Here is a 23,227-nt window from a genome sequence, read left to right as displayed (position 1 = left end):
AACTGGGAGCCAGCCAAGTTGTTGGAGTGCCGGCCGGATGTGGGATCTCCATGATGTTTTAGTGAGAATCCTGGCCGCAGCATTCTGTACCAGTTGTAGTTTCTGGATCAAGGATGAGGGTAGGCCTGCGTAGAGCGAGTTGTAGAAGTCCAGCCTAGAGGTGACCATTGCATGGATCACTGTGGCTAGGTGTTCTGGGTCCAGGTAGGGCGCTAGTAGCTTGGCTTGGTGGAGGTGGTAGAATGCCAGCCACGCTACCTTTGTGACCTGGGCTTCCATTGTAAGGGAAGCATCCAGGATCACGCCCAGGTTCCTGGCGGAGTGTGTTGGTGAGAGCAGCACACCATCCAGGGTGGGCAGACGCGCTTCCTCCCATGGTCCCTTCCTACCCAACCAAAGACCTCTGTCTTTGTAGGGTTGAGCTTCAGGCAACTCTGCTTGATCCATTTTGTCACTGCTTCCAGACATCTGACTAAGGATTCTGGAGGGGAGTCAGGGCGGTCATCCATCAGGAGGAAGAACTGGGTGTCATCCGCATATTGGTGGCAACCCAGCCCAAACCTCCGCACCAGCTGAGCCAGAGGGCGCATAAAGATGTTAAATAAGATAGGAGAGAGGACTGCTCCTTGTGGGACTCCACATGTGAGCTAGTGTTGGTTAGATATTCTCTCTCACTACCCTCTGTCCACGGCCCCAGAGGAAGGAATTCAGCCATTTGAGGACCGTTCCCCGTATTCCGGTATCGGCGAGGCGGCGAGCTAGGAGCTCATGGTCTACTGTGTCAAACGCTGCCGATAGGTCTAATAGTATGAGCAGCGCTGACCCGCCCTGGTCTAGCTGGCATTGGAGGTCGTCCATAAGGGCGACTAGCGCTGTCTCCACCCCATGTCCCGGCTGAAAGCCCGACTGAAATTGGTCAAAGGCTGAAGTTTCCTCCAGGAATGCTGATATTTGGTCCACAGCAGCCCTTTCAACTAACTTCCCCAGAAACACTAAGTGCGAAACAGGGTGATAGTTGTCAGGGTCTTGCGCAGCCAGGGATGGTTTCTTGAGTAACAGGCATACCACTGCCTCTTTTAGACCCTCCGGGAATTCTCCTGTAGAGAGGGAGAGGTTAATTATTTCCCGGAGGGGGGCTCCTATTCTTCTGTCTGTTGTTTTTAGGAGCCATGATGGGCATGGGTCTAGTGGGCAAGTGGTTGGCCTCGTTGCTGCTAGCATCCTGTCCACTTCAGTTTGTGAGAGTCGTCTGAAGTGACTCATTGTTCTCTGCAAAGACAGCCAAGGGGCCTCTAGTTTACTTTCTGCGTCTAAAGTTGAAGGAAGGTCACGACGAAGCCTCCAGATTTGGTCTGCAAAGTGACTTGCAAATTGTTGTTGTTATGTGCGAAGTCGTGTCCGACCCATCGCGACCCCATGGACAATGATCCTCCAGGCCTTCCTGTCCTCTACCATTCCCCGGAGTCCATTTAAGTTTGCACCTACTGCTTCAGTGACTCCATCCAGCCACCTCATTCTCTGTCGTCCCCTTCTTCTTTTGCCCTCGATCGCTCCCAGCATTAGGCTCTTCTCCAGGGAGTCCTTCCTTCTCATGAGGTGGCCAAAGTATTTGAGTTTCATCTTCAGGATCTGGCCTTCTAAAGAGCAGTCAGGGTTGATCTCCTCTAGGACTGACCGGTTTGTTCGCCTTGCAGTCCAAGGGACTCGCAAGAGTCTTCTCCAGCACCAGAGTTCAAAAGCCTCAATTCTTTGACGCTCGGCCTTCCTAATGGTCCAACTCTCGCAGCCATACATTGCAACTGGGAATACCATAGCTTTGACTAAACGCACTTTTGTTGGCAGGGTGATGTCTCTGCTTTTTAGGATGCTGTCTAGATTTGCCATAGCTTTCCTCCCCAGGAGCAAGCATCTTTTAATTTCTTTGCTGCAGTCCCCATCTGCAGTGATCTTGGAGCCCAGGAAAATAAAATCTGTCACTATCTTGCAAATACCTCACAGCTAATGTCCAATTGGCTATTATTTTGGCGCCCTTCATTGAGGGTGGTGAAAGATCGGACTATCCTAAATAATTGTGCCGGGCGTGAGTGCACAGATGCGATGCTAGTCGAGTAAAAGTTTCGTTTCACTGACTTCACCGCCATCTCATAGGCTCTTCACTGCATTCTATAAGATGTTCTAGATTCTTCGTCACAAGTCTTCCACCAAATTCGCTCTAGCCGTCTCAGTTCCCGTTACTTCTGGTGGAGCTCCTCCGTATACCATGAGATGGGGTCGGAGAGGGCGTTTGGCGGCCAGCATTCTGTCATGCCAGTCGCTGACCAGTCCATCTAGAGAAGTGCCAGGAGGCATTGGGTCCCTCAGAGCTTTCAGGAATCCAATTGGATACACAAGTCTCCGCGGGCGAGCTGAAATGTGCTCGGCGGCCAATTGAGGGGGAGATGGCAACCTAAGCCGAGTCTTCAGGGTATAGTGGTCCGACCAGGGCACGGCAGTAGTCGTGACTGGATCCATACTCAACCCTGCTCCAAAAATCAAGTCCAGGGTGTGAGTTGCTTGGTGGGTAGGGCCAGCAACAAATTGCAAGAGCCCTAGCGTCGCCATGGCTGACACCAGGTCCAGCCCATTGCCAGAAGACGGCAATTCTGCATGGACATTAAAGTCCCCCAGAATTAATAGTGTGGAGAACTGTAGTGTCCAGGCGGCGGCCGCCTCTAGCAGGGCAGGCAGGGCATCTGGAGGTGAATTGGGCGCGTGATACACCAGCCAGATGGCCATGCTCTCGGTTGTGCCCCACCCGAGGCCAACACACTCAATTCCTGGGATTGTCGGTGCAGGGAGAGCCCTGAAGGAGATGTTATTACGGATCAGGATTGCCACTCCTCCACCCCGCCCCACGGTCTGCGACTGATGGAGGACAGAGAACCCGGCAGGGGCCAGCTCTTTGAGAGCGACTGTTTCACCATTTCTGGACCAAGTTTCCCTCACGCATGCCAGGTCTACCCCCTGCTCTGCAAAGTAAGCTTGCAGAGTGGAGGCTTTGTTATTAATCGACCTGGCATTCGATTGTGTCGGAGATGGGTTGTTCATCCTTGCCTCCACCCTAGTGGCTCGAGAGATGGGCAGAGGTTAGAAGGGGTTCGAGCTTGGTCATTTCTCAAGCCCCTTCTATTCTCATATGTATGAGAATTGAATACTGCTGTTACCAGTATAAGTGGACCCCCCCCAATCAAGCACTAAACTGCACTTATGGACTAATCGGAAGCATGGCCTTAGGACTAATCAGGTTCTTTGGTGGGCTCTCAAATCTGTACGTAAGGAAGTTGTTCTAATGTTTATTGTTCAGTTTTATTGGAGTTGCTGGTTTTTATTTCTGAATAAGAACGGCTCTTTTAGAAGAACTACTGTTTCTGTATTCCCTGAACTATAGACTTAATACCCCCCAAAATGAGCCCCCCAAATTTTTATGGTGCCTCTTAGAATCATAGAATAATAGAGTTGGAAGGGACCTCATGGGTCATCTAGTCCAACCCCCTGCACTATGCAGGACATTCACAACCCTATCGCTCGTCCACTGTAACCTGCCACCCCCTTAAGCCTCCACAGAATAAGCCTCTCATTGGGTTGCCACCTTTTCATTCTTCCTTGCTCAGTCCACTGTGGCTGCATATGCATACACCCTGTGTGTTTTCCATTTCCTCAATAATTCAAATGTTACTGTGAATCACATGGGAAGATTCATAGATTTAGAAGTCACATGCAGTGGCGGGAAGGGCCAAGACTCCTCTGCGTTTGTCAGATCTGCAGTATGCTGGAGCATTTGTTCCAGGCAACCCAAGTCTCACTCTGGAAGGCATTGCTGTACCAGCCAGAATCATAGAATAATAGAGATGGAAGGGACCTCATGGGTCATCTAGTCCAACCCCCTGCACCATGCAGGACACTCACAACCCTATCGCTCATCTACTGTAACCTGCCACACCATTGAATCTTCACAGAATCAGTCTCTCTGTCAGATGGCTATCCAGCCTCTATTTAAAAATTTCCAAAGATGGAGAACCCACCACCTCCCGAGGATGCCTGTTCCACTGAGAAACCGCTCTAACTGTCAGGAACTTCTTCTGGATGTTTAGATGGAATTTCTTTTGAATTAATTTCATTCCATTGGTTCTGGTCCGTCCTTCCGCGGCAAGAGAGAACAACTCTGCTCCATCCTCCAACTCTGCTCCATCTTCCAAAGAAATGTACTCAGGTCTGTTTCCAGAAATAGATCTGTCTCCTGAATTTATGATTGGGGAATTGGCAATTCTAAGAGACGAAAAAACAATAAGAAAGGCAGTAACAGCAAGATCTCTACCAGCGTATAAGAAGGGAATATCTGGCAAGACATCTTAGAGGCAAACTTTAGAAATTAATAAAAAGGAGTTTTATTGAAAATAATTCAAAATGGTCCCCAACATACAAATAGTATAAGTGAATGCATACAGAAGAAAATACACAGATGATGGGATTTTGATAGAAGAAATAATGGGCCAATTAAAAGCACATGTTACTATATGACATGTCATGGATAAGAGGAAGAAGAATTAGCTTGCCTGCATGCTGGGTCTCACACAGAGAGGCAGCTAAATATGTCTCTGCTGTCTTTTTATAGGAAATTTGTTCCTTCAGAAGAGGAGCAGAGAGCTCTAAAACAAAGCCTTGATGTGATGCAATGTCAAAGAAGGGAATGAGTGTTAATGGGTGGACCGGTTGCTGATAATGAAACTCTAATGGTTTCTCTGGGACTGGTGAAAGGCTTTGGATGAGTCCTTGGGAGTGGACTTCATTTGCATTCTGGTTTGAAGGGGGAGTCCAAGTGTGGAGAGCCTTCAATGAATGGGATTTTGATGTGCCAGTTTTAAAGACCGAAGGAAGCTACTAGATAAGAATACCGTACATTTTTACCAAAAAGAAACAATGCAGGATAGTTAACTAGGTCTGCACTGGTCCAGGTGTGGTCTCCTCCTTTGGTTTGATGATGCTCGGGTGGGGATGAGCATACTGTCCTGCCCTTTGGTGCAAATGATTGCTGTTATGTGTGTGGACATTTCACAGCAGATGCAAATGAAGGTTTCTGCCAGCCTGTGAACTAATCAATCCAGTGGACCTGTTAAGATCCAATCAGACTGTCCTGCTTGGAACTAATTGGGCTTTGGCAGGCTGTCTGAAGTATATAAGCATGCCTGAGCATGCCTGTTTTGGAGTTTGGAGTTTGATGTTGGAGTTGCTAAATAAAAAGAGCTGTTTTGAAGAATTATAGTCTGTGTTTACTGAACCCGCAGACTTAATAATTGCATTACCCTTTTGTCTATGAAGACCTCTTAATGATTTCACATGGAATCTGCCAGTTGATGTATTTCTGACACACACAAAGCCTTGTAGGTAGCCATGCCTGGTTTGGCTTATGTTTACTTGACAGAAAAAAGATGGAGGATAGCAGTCACTTTTTCTCCTTGCACATCAAGGATGTACCTGGGGTATATCAGGGCTGTTTAGAACTCTAAAGGCTTGACAAGCTTTCTAGGTTAAAAGTTGATGGAGAGGAATTTAAGCTAAAAAGTTATGCAGATGATGTCGTATGTGTGTGAACTAATCATTACAAGGTTGTTTGATCTATTGAAAGAATTTGGTATACATTCAGGTTATAAGGTAAGTACAGGAAAACCCAAAATTATTTTGGTTAGAGTATCAGATCTCAATGCAAAGCTTATTAGAGACAACTCTGAGTGTGAAGTTAACCTGGAGACAGTAAAATACTGTTCACATTGGTAGAGATGTTAACAAATTATTTGAAAATAATTATGGTAAGCTTTGGAAAAAAGTGCAACAAGATTTATCAAGGTGGACAAAATTGAAACTACCCTGGTCCGCTCGCATTGCTACGTTCAAAATGAACATTCTTCCCAAATTCAATTTCCTATTCCAAGTGTTACCTCTGTGGATTAAAGATACAGTAATTCATAAATGGCAATCTGAAGTAAACACATTTATTTGGGACTATAAGAGACGAATAATTGCTTTTAAAATCTTACAGGATGAAAAGAAAAGAGGTGGACAAGGAGTTCCTAACAAAACTTGATTTACATGCTGCAATGCTTACAATGATCACAGATTGGATCACAGATCCGATGTCTAGAAACCTAAATTGGGAGGAAGCGGGTTGGGAAGAAGGATTTCATAGTATTCTTTGGCCCTCAATTGAAGTTGAATGCAAAGAAAAAACAAGGCCTTAATAAATGGTATGCTAGTATGATGAACACATGGAACAGGTATAAACAAAGACTCTTACCTTCTCCTCCACTGATGAAATCCCCAATTGAGGCCTACTTCAGCAGAGTACAGCAAAAAAGATTAACCTGCATAAAATATAAAGACGGTGACTAAAACAGGTAAATTAAAAAGCTTGCAAATGTTAAAAAAAAGAGGGAGTGGAATTGCAATGGTTAGAATATAACCAACTGTTTTCCAGGTTTAAATCTGTTTTCTAAACAGGTTGAGTTGAGATCCCCGCTCTCAGAATTTATTTCAAGGAAAACCACATTTACAAAGTCAAATGTGTAAATTGTTGTTGAAATATGAAACTGACACCTAAAAAGTTAATAAAATATGATTTAATGGCTTGGGATGCCACCCCCTCCCCAGTTGGGCGGCAGGCACACTTTTGCCCACCCGCGGAGACTCATGGATCCAATTGGTTTCCGGAATGCTCTGCGGGACCCGATGCCTCCTGGCAACTCACTGGCGGCGTTAGTAGAGGACTGGCAGTCCCGTCTGACAGCCGCTATAGATGAGATTGCCCCTAAGCGTCCTCTCTGCCCTCGACTCAAACGGGCCCCCTGGTACACGGGGGTGCTCCGGGAAAAGAAGAGGGAGGTGAGACGACTAGAGCGAGTGTGGCGGAAGACTTGCGACGAAGCTGCAAGAACATCTTATCGCACGCTTATGAGGGCGTATGAGATGGCGGTGAAAGTGGCGAATCGAGAGTTCTTCGCCACGGAAATCGCGTCCGCAAGCTCTCGCCCGGCCCAATTATTTAGGGTAGTTAGATCCCTTACCGCCCTTTAGGGGCGCCAAAATATTAGTCAATTGGCACTTGGCTGCGAGGCATTAGCGAGCTTTTTTGCGGATAAAGTCTTGTCGCTTCGCCATGACCTTCCTGTCACAATTAATACAGTAAATGAACTGGAGACCTGTTGGCCGTCTTTGGCAGCGAGGTTTGATGGCTTCAGACGGCTCTCTTCTTCCGAAGTGGACAAGTTGCTGGGGTTGGTCAGGGCGACCACCTGCCCCCTTGATCCCTGTCCCTCTTGGCTTCTCAAGGGGAGCGGAGAGGGGATAGGAGGCCAACTCAGGGATATTATCAACCTTTCCCTGAGTTCCGGGGAATTCCCCGAGCGGCTGAAAGAGGCAGTGGTTCGCCCTCTCCTGAAAAAATCAACGCTGGACCCGCAGGACCCTGCCAACTACCGCCCGGTGTCGCACCTAGAGTTCCTGGGCAAGGTGGTGGAAAGGGCTGCGGCAGACCAGCTCCTAGCTTTCTTGGATGAAACTTCGGCACTCGATCCATATCAGTCTGGCTTCCGCCCTGGCCACGGGGTGGAGACGGTGTTGGTCGCTTTGCTGGATGATCTCCGTCGCCAGCTGGATAGAGGCGGGTCAGCCGTGCTGGTCCTTCTGGATCTGTCGGCTGCTTTCGACACCGTGGACCATGAGATGTTTCTTTTCTATTCCAATGTTTCTTTTCTATTCTGTTCTTTTTCTGTTTATGCATACTACTACTACGAATAATAATAAAAGGGCCCCGTGGGCACTCATATGTCTAATAGTGGCTGGGTATAAAGGAAGAAGATCATAAAACTTTTGACAGGTTCATATGGAAACACGTCATCCATAATCTTAAGGCAACTTGGAAATGTAGGGCCCTAATGAGCTGAATGTAGATTTAAAAACATATTTTAAGAAATAGTGAGATGTGTTGGGTGTAGTCAATGTTTGATAGCAGCCACACTAGAACATTCTGAATTGACAGGAGGTGACAATGGCATTTCCCTGGTCTGATTTTGCTTCCTGTGGAAGCACCGTAGCTAGTAAACAAGCCAAAGCTGGTAAGTAGTACCTTGTATCACAAATCAAACTGGTCAATGGTGAATCCTGCAGAATAGTGATGTGGCAAAGAGAATGTAACCTTCTGTCTGTGAGGTATCATAGTTAATGACTGGCAAATATTCAAAGAAATTAAAATTATTAGGTTGCCTTACAAATGATCTGGAATCTAGATACTGTTCGAGAGCTAAGGAGCTTTCAAAAATGGAAGAATATTATGCAATGTTCCATGAAAAACAAGACATCTAAGATTGTCAATACAAGACTCTGGCTCCTGGGAAGCTTGTTAACCACCAAGTCAAATGTAGCCATGTATGATAGCAAAGTGCTACTAGCTGGGATGGAATAAAAATGGGGATAAAAGGGGATGAGAAAAATGCATGAGAAGGCTTTGTCATTCAGACAGGCCACAATAGCTTTTGGGCCACCTTCATAGGGTTCCTTGAATATTTCCTTACGATCTGGAGAAGGCAGAAGTTGGAGAAGAGAGGGAGCTTAGTGGGGATGTGATAGCACGTCCTCTGATTTCATGTTCTATTATGCAGTCAAGGTCAGAGGTCAGCTTCTTCAAGTCTTAGGTTAGCAGCTGCTAGACTGAAAGGTAGTTTATGGACAACCACTCAGAAATACCCTTCTTTAATATACTCTGGTTTCAGATCGCATAAATATTGTGTCAAATATTAATTTGCAGGACACTGCCTGGCTGAAATTGACATTGACATTGGAATAGATGTCAGTTGCATCTCAAACACAAAAACACAGGTCTGCTCTCAAGCAGGAATAGAGACATGGACCCCAGCCAGATGTCAATCTCCAGGACATACTAGACATTTAAGATTAGATTTCATGGGGATGTAGGGGCTGAGTCACTAAGTCCCCAGGTAAATAGCTAATTTCCCCAATTAGTTCAGAAGACCTCCATTTTAGCTGACACTTCCTCTTCTTATAAACCCGTTTCTAACATCATTCACATTTTAAAATTCAATTTCCCATTGACTTTTTTCTCTCACTGTAGCTCACACATAGGCTTCTCTGTACATACATTCTATGACCCTCAATATTTGAGCCACTATTATCAGATACAATCCAGTTATGTTGCTCTAAGCCTAAACCATTTGCCAGATGTTTGGAAACCATAGCTGGGTGGCTCAAGCAGAGCTGTCCGAAACTCAACCCCTCCAAGATGGAGGTCCTATGGCAAGGAAGGAAGAGGGTGGGTCCGGAAGTGCATTTACCCACTCTATCCAGAATGCAATTGAATGCCACGTCCATGGCCAGGAATTGGAGGTGATTCTGGATGTCTCACTATCCATGGAGGCACAGGTCATGAGGGTAGCCTGTCAGGCATTTTACCATCTCCACCAGGTGAAGCTACTAGCGCCCTACCTGTCTTCAGAACACCTGGCCATGGTGATCCATGCAATGGTCACTTCCAGAATTGACTTCTATAACTTGCTCTATGCAGGCCTACCCTTGTCTTTGACCCAGAAATTGCAGCTGGTGCAAAATGCAGCAGTTAGGGTCCTCACAGGAACATCTTGGAGGGCTCATATCCAGCCTGTGCTGAGGCAGCTACCTTGGTTACCAGTTGTAGTCCGGATTAGGTTCAAGGTTCTGGTTTTAACCTTCAAGGCCCTTCGTGGTCTGGGACCCACATGTCTGAGGGACTGCCTTTTGCCTTATGTCCCCCACATATAAACACTTTAATGGGGAAAAAGTCCTAATTCTGATTTGGTCTGTGTTACTTAGGGAAACATCAGTTCTTGTCCTGCCCTTGCAGTGCTGGCCTGGCAAATATGGGTCTTTTTCAGGTGGCACATTATACTTGGAAGCATCTTTCTGCGTAACATGAGTCAGAAACACCAGGTAGATCTAAACCTACTGAACAGATTAACCTTGTTCAAAATCTCATTTTGTTTGATATGGAAAGCTATAGTGCAATTAAAAAGGCATGCATTGTAGGAGAGTTTTCATAACAAAACAAATTTTAGATTCAAGTGGGTAGCTGTGTTGGTCTGAAGTAGCACAATAAAATCAGAATCCAGAAGCACCTTTAAGACCAACAAAGATTTATTCAGGGTGTGAGCTTTCGAGTGCAAGCACTCTTCCTCAGACACTTTGTTTTGGACAGTTGTTTTATATTGTATGTCAGTGGCTCTGATATTAACTAGTTGCAGCTCAGGGCAGTAATAAATCTGAGCGTTCAACAGAATGTGAGCACATTTTGAATAGGGCATCTGCTAACAGTTTACATTTTAATTTTAATGCAGAGGACAGACCAGTTCAGGATGAATAATAGGAGACAGAAAATAAAGGCAGAGAATCACGGAGGAATTCTGACAGAGAATAGGAATGGATATCAAGGACATGATGTACCATCATAAGTCAAGGGATATGGGGAGTCCTTCAGCACAACAGGGACCTGAGTCTGCAAGGTTACCATGGTGATGGCAACCACTCCCCAGCCTCCCCTTTTATTTTGCAAATAGCCACCTCTCACTTGTAGTGCTGAAATGTTTGCTGTTTCCTCTTTGCTAATTGCTGAGTAATGTAGTCCAGCGGAGAGGTGTCAGACTGACAGGGAGAACTGAGTTTCTCTATTTATACTCACAAATTAGGCACACAGGCAGAGAGAGAGAGAGCTTTGCTCCTTGAAAGAAAGCTAACACCATTAAGCAGCATTAGTGACAACATTTGAGGGTGGAATGTTGCAGTTCTGCCTTCTGGGTCAGGCTGTCCTTGATTGTTTGCATAGTGGAACAGTGTAATAAAAAGTATTACATATGTGGGCTTTCAGCTGACAGCCAACAAAAGTCAAAAGTGCATAGGACGGCATGTTTAACTAGAAATAAAACCTCTTTAACATCCAGTCTGGATGACCACTGAATCAGGTGTCTTCAACAATTTTGAGCCTCTGGGAACCATTGGAATTTTGTCATAATACTGTGGGTGCAGTCACAAAATGGCTCCTGCAGGAGGTGGAGCCAAACACAAAATGGTTGCCACAGCTTACCTTCAGCCATACTGTAAAAATCCTTATGGTGTGGTGGCAGCTAGTTTTTTACAAATGAAACTGGGATCCAGTCCCTGAATAAATGTGTGGCTTGTATTACATGTGCAGCTGTACATATGTAGAATTTACCATGAGAAATACTCAATGCATGAATAAAGAATAATCAAATGTCCTCTGTTCATAGGTTATACATGCATTCACTGTCACATGTGAACAAGGCTATGGAATTAGAGAAAGCACCAAATTACAGTATAACACAGACAATAAAGAAAGAACAATGCAGTGAGCCATTCTATCACATAATATATATAAGCAGAGTAATAAAACAATTACAAACTTAAAAGACAGTGCAACACAAACAGCATAGTGTGCACAGCTAAAACTGCTTTAAGGTCTTCAGACATTAACTTCAGCTTTATTCACTTCATAAAACATTTCTTCCTGAATGTTATGTGGAACAACAAGACTGTGGGAGCCTTCTTTTCAGCGCACAGATGCTTCAGTGGGAACATTTCTCCTTGTTGGATTTCTGTCAACAGTGCATCTTAAGGCAGCAAAAACAGACACTGTGAAAAGGGCCTGGTACCAACAGGAGACTGACTGAATGAATGAAAACTCTAACAAACTAATGCCTGGATGGGTGTTCCAAACAGTGCTCTTCTGTATTTAATATCCCACATTTAGGGGTGCCTTGAGATCCCCTGGAATTAAACTAATCTTCAGACTACATAGATCAATTCCCCCTGGAGAAAATTGCTGTTTTGGGAGGCTCTGTGGTATTGTACTCTACTGAAGTTCCTATCCTCCCGAGGATCCATCCCAAATCTCTGGCAACCCTACCCCCTATCCCCAACCAGAGGCAAAGAAAGACCTGGCATCTCAACCCACATTTCTTTCATCATGGCACTTGGCAGTAAAACAGAGTTCATAGAATCATAGATTTGGAAGCAACCTCCAGGGTCATCTAGTCTAACCCCCCAGAATGCAGAAAATTTAAAGTACCTGCCCATCCACACTGACACCAATTCCATGCCCAGATGATCACCCCCCCTCCAAAAACAAAACAAAACCCCAAAACAAAAACAGAATCCCTGGCTAGTCTGGCCTGGAGGAAATTCACCTCCTGATCCCAAGGTGGCGATTGGCATTTCCCTGGGCACACAAGAAAAGGCCATAGGAGTCAAGCACCAACACAATCCTTTCTGCTCACCCACTCACAATCTAGACCAGCTCAGCAAGATTACTGGATCATAGGTCTTCTCCAGCTTGGTAGAGTGGTTAGGAGCAATGGCCTCTAATATGGAGAGCCAGGTTTGATTCCCGCACTCTTCCACCTGGGCCAGTCACAGTTCTCTTGGAGCTCTTTCAGCTTACCTACCTCACAAGGAGTCTGTTGTAGGGTAGATGACTGTAAGCCACTTTGAGATTACTTTTGCTAGCAAAAAGCAGGGTACAAAAATAGTTCTTCTTCCCATGAAGCTCCAGTTGGAATTCCTGGGATTCCTGAATGGCTTTCTGTCTAGACATTAGTTAGCTTTAAACCAATTTCACTTCAGCAGGGTTGCTGAATTAATGTGCTGTTTGACCATGTCCCATTTTGCTTCACTTTGTGGGGAAATACCATGGTGAAAGTTGTTATTTATAAAGTGGGGACAACATTGTACTGACAAGCACAAGGGGGGGAAAGGTGGTCTTTTGTGCTGAATAGTGCTGAATGTGCTGAATAGCCCTAATATGAGATTTCCAAGATATGAGAGACGTATTGAACACACACACACTTTATTCTCCATAGGTCCTAGCGACAGGGATAAAAGATATGTCCATCTCTGGGTTAAAAGCATACAACAACCCAAATTTCCCATAGATCCCAGAGACTGGCATATTTTCTGCATCTGGAATCTCTAGTGAATATTTATTTATTTATACCGGACTTCTCTCCCCAGTGGGGACCCAAAGTAGCTTACATTTTCTCTTGTGTTCCATCTTATCTGCACAAGAGTCCTTTGATGTGCATTAGGCTAAACGTATGAGAGAGATGGGACCAAGTGTACCCCACAAGCTTCTGTGTCAGAGAATTCAAACCTGGGGGCCATTCTGCACAGATTCTTTGTAGCAGGAGTGTGGCAAATTGAAATCGCCACAAAAATGCACTTATGCACAACGTTGTTGACAATCTGCCACACTCCTGAAACCGATCCGCAAAAAGCGCTTCGTTGTAGCGCTTTCAGGGAAATCCCAAAAAGTGGATTCACCCTCCAGAAAGCGCTACACTCTTGCAACCAATCTGCAACGCTAGCGTGAAAGTTCTTTGCAATACCATTGTTGCAGTTTCTGCAAAGTCCCTCCCCCTGGCTCTCTCCTCTGATCTTCCGGCGAAGCAATCGCCATTTTTTTTTCTCGGAGCGAGCAGAGATCAACGCACCAGCGAGCCTTTGTTTACCCAGCGAGGCTTCCCCGGCTGCAGTCCCTCCCCAGAGATGTTTTAAGTCATCAAGCACCACTCAGCCCCGTTTGCTGGTTTATTTTCCCTTTATTTTTCCCTTTATTTTCGGCTGAAAATCGTGCCCGTGTGTGGTAGTGGGGGGTTATTTTTTTTTCACTCGGGGGGAACGTGGCAACGATGAAACGACAGCTCAAACACCACCTGCTAGCTGGATTGGTCTCTCCATTGCAACGAATCAACGCAGATTCATTGCAATGTGTGTTGTTTTTTTTTTAAACCTGCCTTAAAGGGAAAGGGGCTTTTCTATAAGCCTAGGGTTATTTATTGATTTGATTTATTTAATTTTTATACTGCCCTCTCAGTGAATTGGTTCAGGGTAGTATAGAATGCCATACATATATATGCCACAAGACCAATTGAAGTTAAAATTTTTAATTAAACTAAGATTACACAGTTAAAAACAATATAAAATACAAGTACACAAAATGGCTGTGACGGCATACTTTAATTCATGCAAGAAAGATCCCTGTGCTATGGAGGCTGCTGTTGCCAAACCAATGTTTTTAGAAATCTCATACTTGAAGGGTAACAGGAACAGGCATCATGTTGGGGACATTTGGTCTGTGTTGGAATATGCAAGACTAGATATTAAGCCCGCTGTGGGCAAAATACAGCGGGCCCTAGCATGATGGATGGGTGGAGGGATGGGGTGAAGGAAGGAGGAAAAGGAGAAAGAGAGACAGAAAGACAGAAAGAAAGGGAGGAAGATAGAGACAGAAGAAGAGGGAGAGAAACAGGTAGCCAGAAAGATGCAGATGGAAGAGAGGGAAGAAGGGAGAAAGGGAAAAACAAAAGGAATGCTGGGAGGAAGGGAAGGAGAAAGGGAATGCTGGGAGGAAGAAAGGGAATGCTGGGAGGAAGGGAAGGAGAAAGGGAATGCTGGGAGTAAGGGAAGGAGAAAGGGAATGCTGGAAGGAAGGGAGGAACAGAGTAAGGTAGGTGGCCTTGGGACCTTCTGCTGGGCCCAGGGGCAGGCTCGGCTGCCCCAGGGCCCAGCAGAAGGCTCAGGACGGGGGCGGCGGGCTTTGCGGCCTACTGCCGGGCCCAGGGGCAGGCTCGGCTGCCCCAGGGCCCAGCAGAAGGCTCGGGACGGGGGCGACGGGCTTTGCGGCCTACTGCCGGGCCCAGGGGCAGGCTCGGCTGCCCCAGGGCCCGGCAGAAGTCCCGGGACGGGGGCGGCGGGCTTTGCGGCCTACTGCCGGGCCCAGGGGCAGGCTCGGCTGCCCCAGGGCCCGGCAGAAGGCTCGGGACGGGGGCGGCGGGCTTTGCGGCCTACTGCCGGGCCCAGGGGCAGGCTCGGCTGCCCCAGGGCCCGGCAGAAGGCTCGGGACGGGGGCGGCGGGCTTTGCGGCCTACTGCCGGGCCCAGGGGCAGGCTCGGCTGCCCCAGGGCCCGGCAGAAGGCTCGGGACGGGGGCGGCGGGCTTTGCGGCCTACTGCCGGGCCCAGGGGCAGGCTCGGCTGCCCCAGGGCCCGGCAGAAGGCTCGGGACGGGGGCGGCGGGCTTTGCGGCCTACTGCCGGGCCCAGGGGCAGGCTCGGCTGCCCCAGGGCCCGGCAGAAGGCTCGGGACGGGGGCGGCGGGCTTTGCGGCCTACTGCCGGGCCCAGGGGCAGGCTCGGCTGCCCCAGGGCCCGGCAGAAGGCTCGGGACGGGGGCGGCGGGCTTTGCGGCCTACTGCCGGGCCCAGGGGCAGGCTCGGCTGCCCCAGGGCCCGGCAGAAGGCTCGGGACTTTGGGAGTGGGCTTTGTGGCCTTCTGGCGGGCCCAAGGGCAGGTGAGCCTGCCCCAGGGCCCGGCAGAAGGCTCCCTGGGCGAGGGGAAGCCGGCCGGAGGACTTACCGCTGGGGAAGGCTTCTTCCTCTGAGCGGCAACTCCCCGGCCGGCCCAGGCGAGGCTGGGCCAACCAGCCAATGGGGAGCCGCGCTTTGCGCGGCTCCCCATTGGCTGCTTGGCCCTCGAGTGACACTCGGAGGGCCCAATCAGTGACACTCGGAGGGCTCCGAGTTTTTATCCCGGACAGGGCCCGCCCTAACTCCTCCCCACTTGCCCTTACTCCTTTATTCCTCCCGCTCCTCCGGAGCGGGGGGAGGGTTAAAGATGATTCAAAAGGATACGAAAAAGATCCAATGGGGGGCACTGGAGATGTGTATTTAGCCCAGTTAGAACAGGAACTTCCTGATGTTTTTCAAATATTCTCCTCCAAGGCTTTATTGGCCCATTTGGAGACTTCCTGCTCCTTTCAGCACACTTCCTCCCTGTTTGCCTCCAGAAAGGACCAGACAGAATGAACCGATAAAATTACAGTAAATCAGGCTGCTATCTCTCCTCTTTCTATACAAAGTTTGTTTCTGTTCTTAATAAAACCATGTTATTATTTTAAACAGTATGGTGCTCTTATCCTCTGTTGCATATTTAAACTGGGTAAGGGTAAGGAGTACGTGGGCAGAGAGTAGGCAGAGATTGTCCGGATTTTGGGTCCACCTCTGCCAGGGGAAATCTGGTTACATTGCCGCCAGTTTGCTCCTGGCCGCTGACAGAACCAGAGATAAGTGGGCCTTCCAGGGGGGGCAGACTAGGGGGCAGGGAGGGTGAGGGGGCTTGCCTCCTGCAGCCTGGCAAAGCCTCGGAGGGCTGCGCAAGTAGCCCCCGATGCTTCACTGGTCTGTGGCAGGACTTTGACGGTGGGGCGGGAGGGGGACCTAGGGGGAAACCTTCTCTTCCCCCTTGACCTGAGAAGCCCTCCAGCCACCTCTGTGAGGCATTCCAGCCACTGCTTCCGGATCCGTGGGCCAAAGCTGTGCGTATCCTGATTGGGCCGGCCTTGCTTGTACCCGCCCCCAACAAACCTGATGACGAGAACTCTGAGGCACTTCCCACCATTCAGTGCCTGGACATCGCCGGGAAAGGAGATCAGCATCTCCTCCCTTCCCCTGACCCCAAGAAGGAACACCGTGCCATTTCCAGGCCTTGGTGAGCCTGCCTGGGGTGGGGTGTAGCACAGGCGAGTCCAAGCCAGCCCTGCCCTTCACCCCAGGAAGCCTCGGCAAGGCCTTTCTCTGCCTCCGCAAAACTTCCTGGGCCAAAGGGAAGCCCTGGCTGTTTTGGAGGGTGTTTTGGAGGGTGGGCTCCACAGCATTCAACTCCACCGAGGGCCCTCCCAAAGCCTCCAGGGGAGTCCAGCACGTGCAGCCCCCTCCCTGCTCTTCCTTCCCCCCTGCAAGCTCACCCAAAGCCAGCCTCTCCACCTTCTCAATAAGCCCAGCAGACAGGGTGGCGACACAGGGGCACTCCTGTCTGGCTCGCTTCCTGGCGTCTCCCCAGGAACGATGCCCAGTGGAGCCAGATTGCATCAGGCACGCACAGCTTGCCGTGCTGTAAAGTGAAGTGTTGCCTGCCACCCAATGATCCCGCCCTTGGCTGTGCCTCTCGTCAGCGACAGAGGAGGAGGGAGTACTGCGAGGAAGGCGGAGCACAGCCTGCGAGGCCTGTGCCGCTTTCCCTTTCAGGTTCCCCAGTGACCGCAGGGCTTTCTTTCTTCTCCAAAGTGCACTGCTTCCCTTCTTTTGGGCTCCTGTGACTCTCGGGGGGGGGGAGGGGTTCCCTAGATGTTCCGTGGAAGGGTTGGCCCTGAACTTCTCCCAGGATATATACAGCACAAAGGTTGGGAAATTACTTGAGATTTGTGGAGGGGAGCCTTGGAGAGAGTGGATTTGGGGCCTGGGAGGGACCCCATAAAAGTCACTAGACAAATGCCCCGCCCTGATATGGAACCAAGCTTGATTGGGCTGTATTTGTTCATTGAGCATCCGGATTTACACAGGAAATAATAAAGACTTGTCTTATTTGTTTACATAGAAGATAATGACCACACATGGCTCATTGGTTCTTTTTTCTTGATACATTGTTTTTCCATGTCCCCATACCCCCAGCAGCCCCGCCTTCTCAACTCCCAGCCAGGGCTCCCTTTTGCCCCGAGAAGGTCTGGAGCAGCCTTTCTCGGTCTTGCCAAGGCTTCCCATGGTGAAGGGGAGGGCTGGCTTCCTTTCCCAGCCTGTGGCCATGCATGCTGGTTCCGCTTAATCCTCAGGCTGCCCAGTGGGTCCTCCTCCCCATCATTGTAGGAGGTTGTGCCCTGCTCTCCAGCAGGGGTCGCCCAGTGGTGAAAGTTGGGCCGGGGTCTGATGAGTGCAGGCAGCTTTGACCACTCCTCTCTGGAGGAGGGCGGGGGGAGATGGAGCTGCCCGGGCTCAGAGGTTGGGTGATTTGCGGGAACCCTTTCAAAGCCCATTTTTACAATTGGCTTTCATACTAGTGTATGTGTATACACACACACATATGAAAAAAATCTCTCCCGAACTGGAGTAACCCCACTGGGGCTCTGGAGTAACCCTGGGGTTACTAGTAACCCAGGTTGAGAATGATTAACTGTTCTGTTGTCTTCATTCAGTCTGTTCTGGAGGCAAGCAGAGAGGAAATGTGTTCAAAGGAGCAGGGAGTTTCCAAATGATCCAATCTTGGTGCTGGAGGAGATTATTTGAAAAATATCAGGAAGTTCTCATTCTAACTATGCTAAATACACATCTCCTTTCATGCCCCCTGTAGGAGATTCCTCGTATGCTCTTGAATCATGCACACTATAGATCTTGCATATACCAACAATTACAAGTATAAAAGTTAAGAAATCACATTGAAAACTGGGGCTGTTCTCTATGTTCTGTAGACAGATTTGCAGCCACAATCTGTTTATTATTTTTTAAAATAATGGTTGTTTTGGCTTTTTGTTCATCTACCACCCCAAAGGTTGTTCCATATACTATATGGTTACATGATCCTACATTATTCTGCATGCAATAACCACAAACAAGGGTTACTGACCTTATTTTTTCTTGCAGGATAAGTGTGAACTGTAGTCTTCTTTCTGTCTGTATTATCTCAAATAATGTTTCTATTTTCTAATCCCCATCTGCTGAATATTTTTAATTTTTCTGATGATATTCTTCAGGTAAACATCCCACACTTCTACCCCCTGAATCCCTGTAGGAGTATATTATTATACGTTTCCTATGTTTAACTCTGCCATATGATAATAATAAAAAATATAAATAATAACTGTCTGAATCCATGTAGGAGGAATTAAAATGGAGGCCAGTGTGGCTCTGAGAATTACCTTACAGTGGAAATACAACAGGAAACAGCAGCAAAAAAATTATCCCTGTATGTAGGTGACAGCCATGTAAAGTAGAGCTGTGTAGGAATGCTGAAGCCAAAGTAAACCTTTCCATACAGACAATACAAAATCCAGGTGTTAATTGTAATGCAAAATAGTTCATTTCTGTTACTATTAGAGACCCGGTCATGAGGATCGGGCCACTTGTCATGCTTTTGCAAAGCAGACAAGAGAGAAGGCAATCTCTGCAAATGCTAAAGAACCCCAACAACCCAGCGGCAGTGGAACACCGTATTAGAACATCCCCCTCCCTCATGAGATAGGGAAACTTGTTTGACTGTTTGACTGGCAACTGAAAACTGTTAAGATTGATGATGAAGTCATGACTATCGAAAATCCTTTGTTTGTGGATTTCAGGAAGACTGGTTAGACCTCAGGTCCTTGTGCTTCCTGGCTCAGCTCAGCCTCCAGCCCTCCATCACAAAATACTCTCATTCATCAAATGCAGGGAAAGCTTGACAGTGTATACAAAAGCCTCCTCTTCCTGGCTTCCTAGACTTGGCTGCCCTCCATATTATGAAAATCCGGCTCTGTGGAGGTAGAAAGAAAATCCCCCGGAGTCAGCTTCAGCCGCTGGTTTCACCAGGCACTCATTCTATTCATGTATCACCCACCATTCTTCGGGTTATTTCATTTCCCTTCACCCATAAGAATGTACCACTCTGAAGGCATCTTTGCTGGCTGGCTGTGTGGAGACAGAAGGATCCAGTGCTTCTGACTCTTGTGGCTTATCAGAAAACCTTTGATCATAATACATCCAGGATGTTGCCTCACTTCTATGATCACATGAAAGCTTTTGCTTTCATATACTTGGGGTAGGGGGCAGCAGAATCGAGATCTGTCTGGGATCCAAACTGAGAAGATTCAAAGCGAAGAACCAGGTGGGTTTGGAGGACAAAAAACAAAGCAAGCATTAAATGAGGCTTATTTAGACAGGTCTGGGAGAAGGAAATGGGTCCAGCATATACTGAGTGAGGCTAGTGGGCTCTCTAGTTAAGAGGTCTCGAACATGAAGCCTACCAGCACATTTCCTGGTGCCCACTGAGTGCTTGTACAGAGTGGGCAGGATCTAGTAAGGCCCAGCAAGGCTTTTGATTGGCTGTGAATATTTTTTTTTATATTGGCACCAGCAGCTGCCACCACAGAACAAGGAACTTTACTGTGTGACTGAAGATGAGCTACAACAGCTGTTTTATGGCTGGCTCCCTATTCCTAGAGATTTTGGGGGTGGAGACTGAAGAGGGTGGGACTTCCATGCCATAGAGTCCATCTTCCAAAGCACCCATTTTCTCTGGGCGAACTGGTCTCTGTCACCCAGAGATCAGTCATAATCCTAGGAATTTCCAGACATCACATGAAGGTTGGCACCTGTAAGCCATTTTGTGGCTGTGCCCATCATATTATGCCAGAATGTTATGTCCTTAAGAGATCCTTCAATGGGCTATGAGGAATGTGGTTGCAAACCTCTGTTATCTCTGTAAGTAAGAATAGCTAGGCCAGGATAGCCTACCCCAAAATGTTGTGTATCAGAAATAGGCCAAACACTGGCTCTGTGTGAGCTCAGTCTCAACCAAGAGACTTTCTGGCTGTCACAAGAGTGATGCAATTAATCTGCATAAATAAAGGGCTGGGTCATATTTGACACAATGGAGACAAAGAACCTGAAAGCATCTGGCCAGTGATTAATCCTTTCAGTGACCCTCTACATCTGAAAGTAGTGTTTTCCTTAATGTCTCTTCCTGAAGATCATCCTTCTGGTAGCTTTTTCCTGTCCTTAATTGCTGGTACATCAAATTCACATTAAGATACTGTCCGCCATGCCAGAGCATCCCTCCTGGACCAAAATGCAGTTGTAGTCAACAGCTAGGAACCGCCTGGAGCATTATATCAACTCCAGAGTTTCCCCAATAAACCCATTAAGTTATATTTATCAAAGCCCAGCTCACCTATTAGCAAAGTCTTTGCTTCTTTAATATAACAAGACTTTGTTATAAGACTGCCATGCCCCACCTTAGCCCCCAAGTTACAAAATCTTTAAACCGATTGGGGAGCGGTATAAATAATTGGTTAAGGTCTAAGTGGGCAGAGAGTGGGCGGGGCCAGTCCGGGTGAGACAAGAACGGACAAGAGTTCTAGCTTTGCGCTTTCCAATTGGGCTCTCACCAGAAGAGGCCAGAGTTCCAGCCAGGCACGACAGCATGAGTACAGAGGGAGGCCTTCCCCCCAGGCCCAGAAGCACATCTGGGGCCTCTTCTAGGCCCGGCAGAAAGGCTGCGCCGCTGCCAGGGGGTAGGGGAGGGAAGGAGGCCTTCCCACCGGGCCCAGAAGCACACCCGGGGCCCTCCAACCCATCCTCTTCACCATACGGAAACGCACTACCTTTTCTACACAACAAACAACTTAATCCCTCCTTCACAAACCACTACTGCATATTCCCCCCTACTATCTCTGTACTTTCCTAAACCTCTCCCATCCCTTCTGCCAAAAAACTTATAATACCCCTGCCACAAACCCACTACCAGGCAAGACACTCTTCCATCCACCCTTTCTAGCGCCTGTTGTATTTACAAGTACAATGGGCTTTAAATCTAGTTACATATAAAAAGAGAACAGAGAGTAGCCATCTCCGTTCTTGTGTTTGGGTTTCCATTCATGAAACCTGGCTTGCTATTCCTTCTGGACTTCCTTCCCATCAGACAGTAAATATACTTTTATTTGACTCAAAGTTAATCCGTTTTTGCACCCAATCACCTCTTTTGTTTTAAGCTGAAACTTCATTGTGTCTCCTGCCTCCTCCCTCTGGAGGTAGGGGTAGGGGTTGGGGATAGGGGTTTTTCTTCACCATGTTGTTGGGTTGTCAATTTATTGTATCGGTATTGTCCAATTTAATGGGGTTTTTAATGGGAGTTTTAACTGGACACCTGTAACCTGCCACAAGCCTGCTCGGGAGTGGTAGGTAACAAATTACATCATGATGATGACGATGAGGATGAGGATGACGATGACGATATATGCAGTGCAGGGGTATACACTTCTACAAGCTCCGCAGTCTTAATTGGCCCCTGTTTTCAGTTCTGTTTTCAATTACTAGTACATGTCCCATTTGCTTCAGTAGGATAGTATGTAAGAGATATAGCTATGTGCAGAGTAGCCACCCAAATCCATAAATTATCGGATCATGTGGCAGGGATGAAAAGCCAGTCCTCCATTTTGTAGCTCACTGCAAGAATCAAAAGTGGTGCGGGTATTTGAGTGGCTCATGGAAAATTCATCCATGTCTATTTCTCACTTAGCAGAATAACTAGTGAATCAGCCAATTGCTTACAATGTATGTCGATGATTCTGTGTTTAGACAGACTGGGAAATGGAGCCTGTTTTCCAAAACCTTACAATTAATTTTTTTATTTTCTCCAGCAGGTGGCAGTATTTCCTGGATAATACACTTATGAAAACGTTTCCTGTTCCATCTGTCAAGGAAATGGAAATTAATTTTATTTGAAATTCTAGGTGTGGTGAATGTGGAGAATTCTTCCTCAATATACAAGTAGTTTTTTAAAACATCATTACTGGCCTTGCAAAAACACAGGTAGGATCAATCTTAACATTGATTTTGTTTACAAATCTGAAAGAATTTCAAAAACTATATCTGCAAGCAACAGCTGTTCTTAAAAGCAGATGTCCTTGCTTGTGGGCTTGATGTACCACAAAAATTAAGTTGTTTTGAGCGATCAAAAAACTACCAATTTGATCAGATAATGCATCTTATATGGTAGATGAATTTAGTGACGCATGGATTGAGACACAATTTCACTTAGCACAATTTGGCTTCTGCAAAGGTTCCACTGCATGGACATCTTGTGTTGGAGCCAAATATATTTAATTGATTAATCATTTCTAATGCTTTTGTCATGCACAGTGTTTTATGGATAGATCTAGTATTGTGCAGTCTTTCAGTTCAGATAATGAACTGGAATAACACGTAGTAATGTAGTGCGCTTACCCAGGGAAAACAAAGGGGCTTTACGCACCGGGATCTTTGTAGCAAATTGGTCACTGAATGAAAAATCGCCATTTAAAATAGTGGAATTCGTCGTTATGCATACCTGCCTTTGTAGTGGAATCCAGTTGCGTTTTGTAGCGTTTCCCACAGGCTTCCGGTCTCGGCAGAAATCGCTAGAAAGGAAGCGCTATTGCCGAGCTCGTCCTGCCCCTGGCCGTCAAGCAGCCAATGAGCAGCCGTTAGCATGCTCCCAAACAGCCCCTTTCCCTTTAAGAAAGGTTTAAAAAAAAAACAAAACAGACCCATTGCAACGAATCTGTGTTAATTCGTTGCAACGGAGAG

At 47.2% G+C, this 23,227-nt stretch overlaps 1 protein-coding gene and 1 long non-coding RNA gene across 3 annotated transcripts in view; one reads left to right on the top strand and one right to left on the bottom strand.

Annotated features, from left to right (window-relative positions):
• Positions 1 to 23,227, top strand: part of FABP6 (fatty acid binding protein 6) — a 56,549-nt gene that overhangs the window by 15,148 nt on the left and 18,174 nt on the right. For both annotated transcript variants that reach the window (XM_077327234.1, XM_077327235.1), the window contains one exon: positions 22,300 to 22,471. In XM_077327234.1, the coding sequence (XP_077183349.1) occupies positions 22,402 to 22,471 (70 nt within the window). In that variant the 5' untranslated portion in view covers positions 22,300 to 22,401. The remainder of the gene's footprint in view (positions 1 to 22,299; positions 22,472 to 23,227) is intronic.
• LOC143832598 (uncharacterized) lies at positions 1,639 to 17,001 on the bottom strand. The gene is made up of 3 exons (XR_013229326.1): positions 16,885 to 17,001; positions 6,329 to 6,395; positions 1,639 to 4,305 (listed from the first exon to the last, which is right to left on the bottom strand). It is a non-coding gene; the product is annotated as an uncharacterized LOC143832598 (long non-coding RNA).

The sequence above is a fragment of the Paroedura picta genome, chromosome 3 (genome assembly GCF_049243985.1).
Source record: "Paroedura picta isolate Pp20150507F chromosome 3, Ppicta_v3.0, whole genome shotgun sequence".
NCBI lineage: Eukaryota > Metazoa > Chordata > Lepidosauria > Squamata > Gekkonidae > Paroedura > Paroedura picta.
The sequence above is the reverse complement of the archived record's forward strand: the minus strand, read 5'-3'. Positions and strand labels throughout refer to the sequence as shown.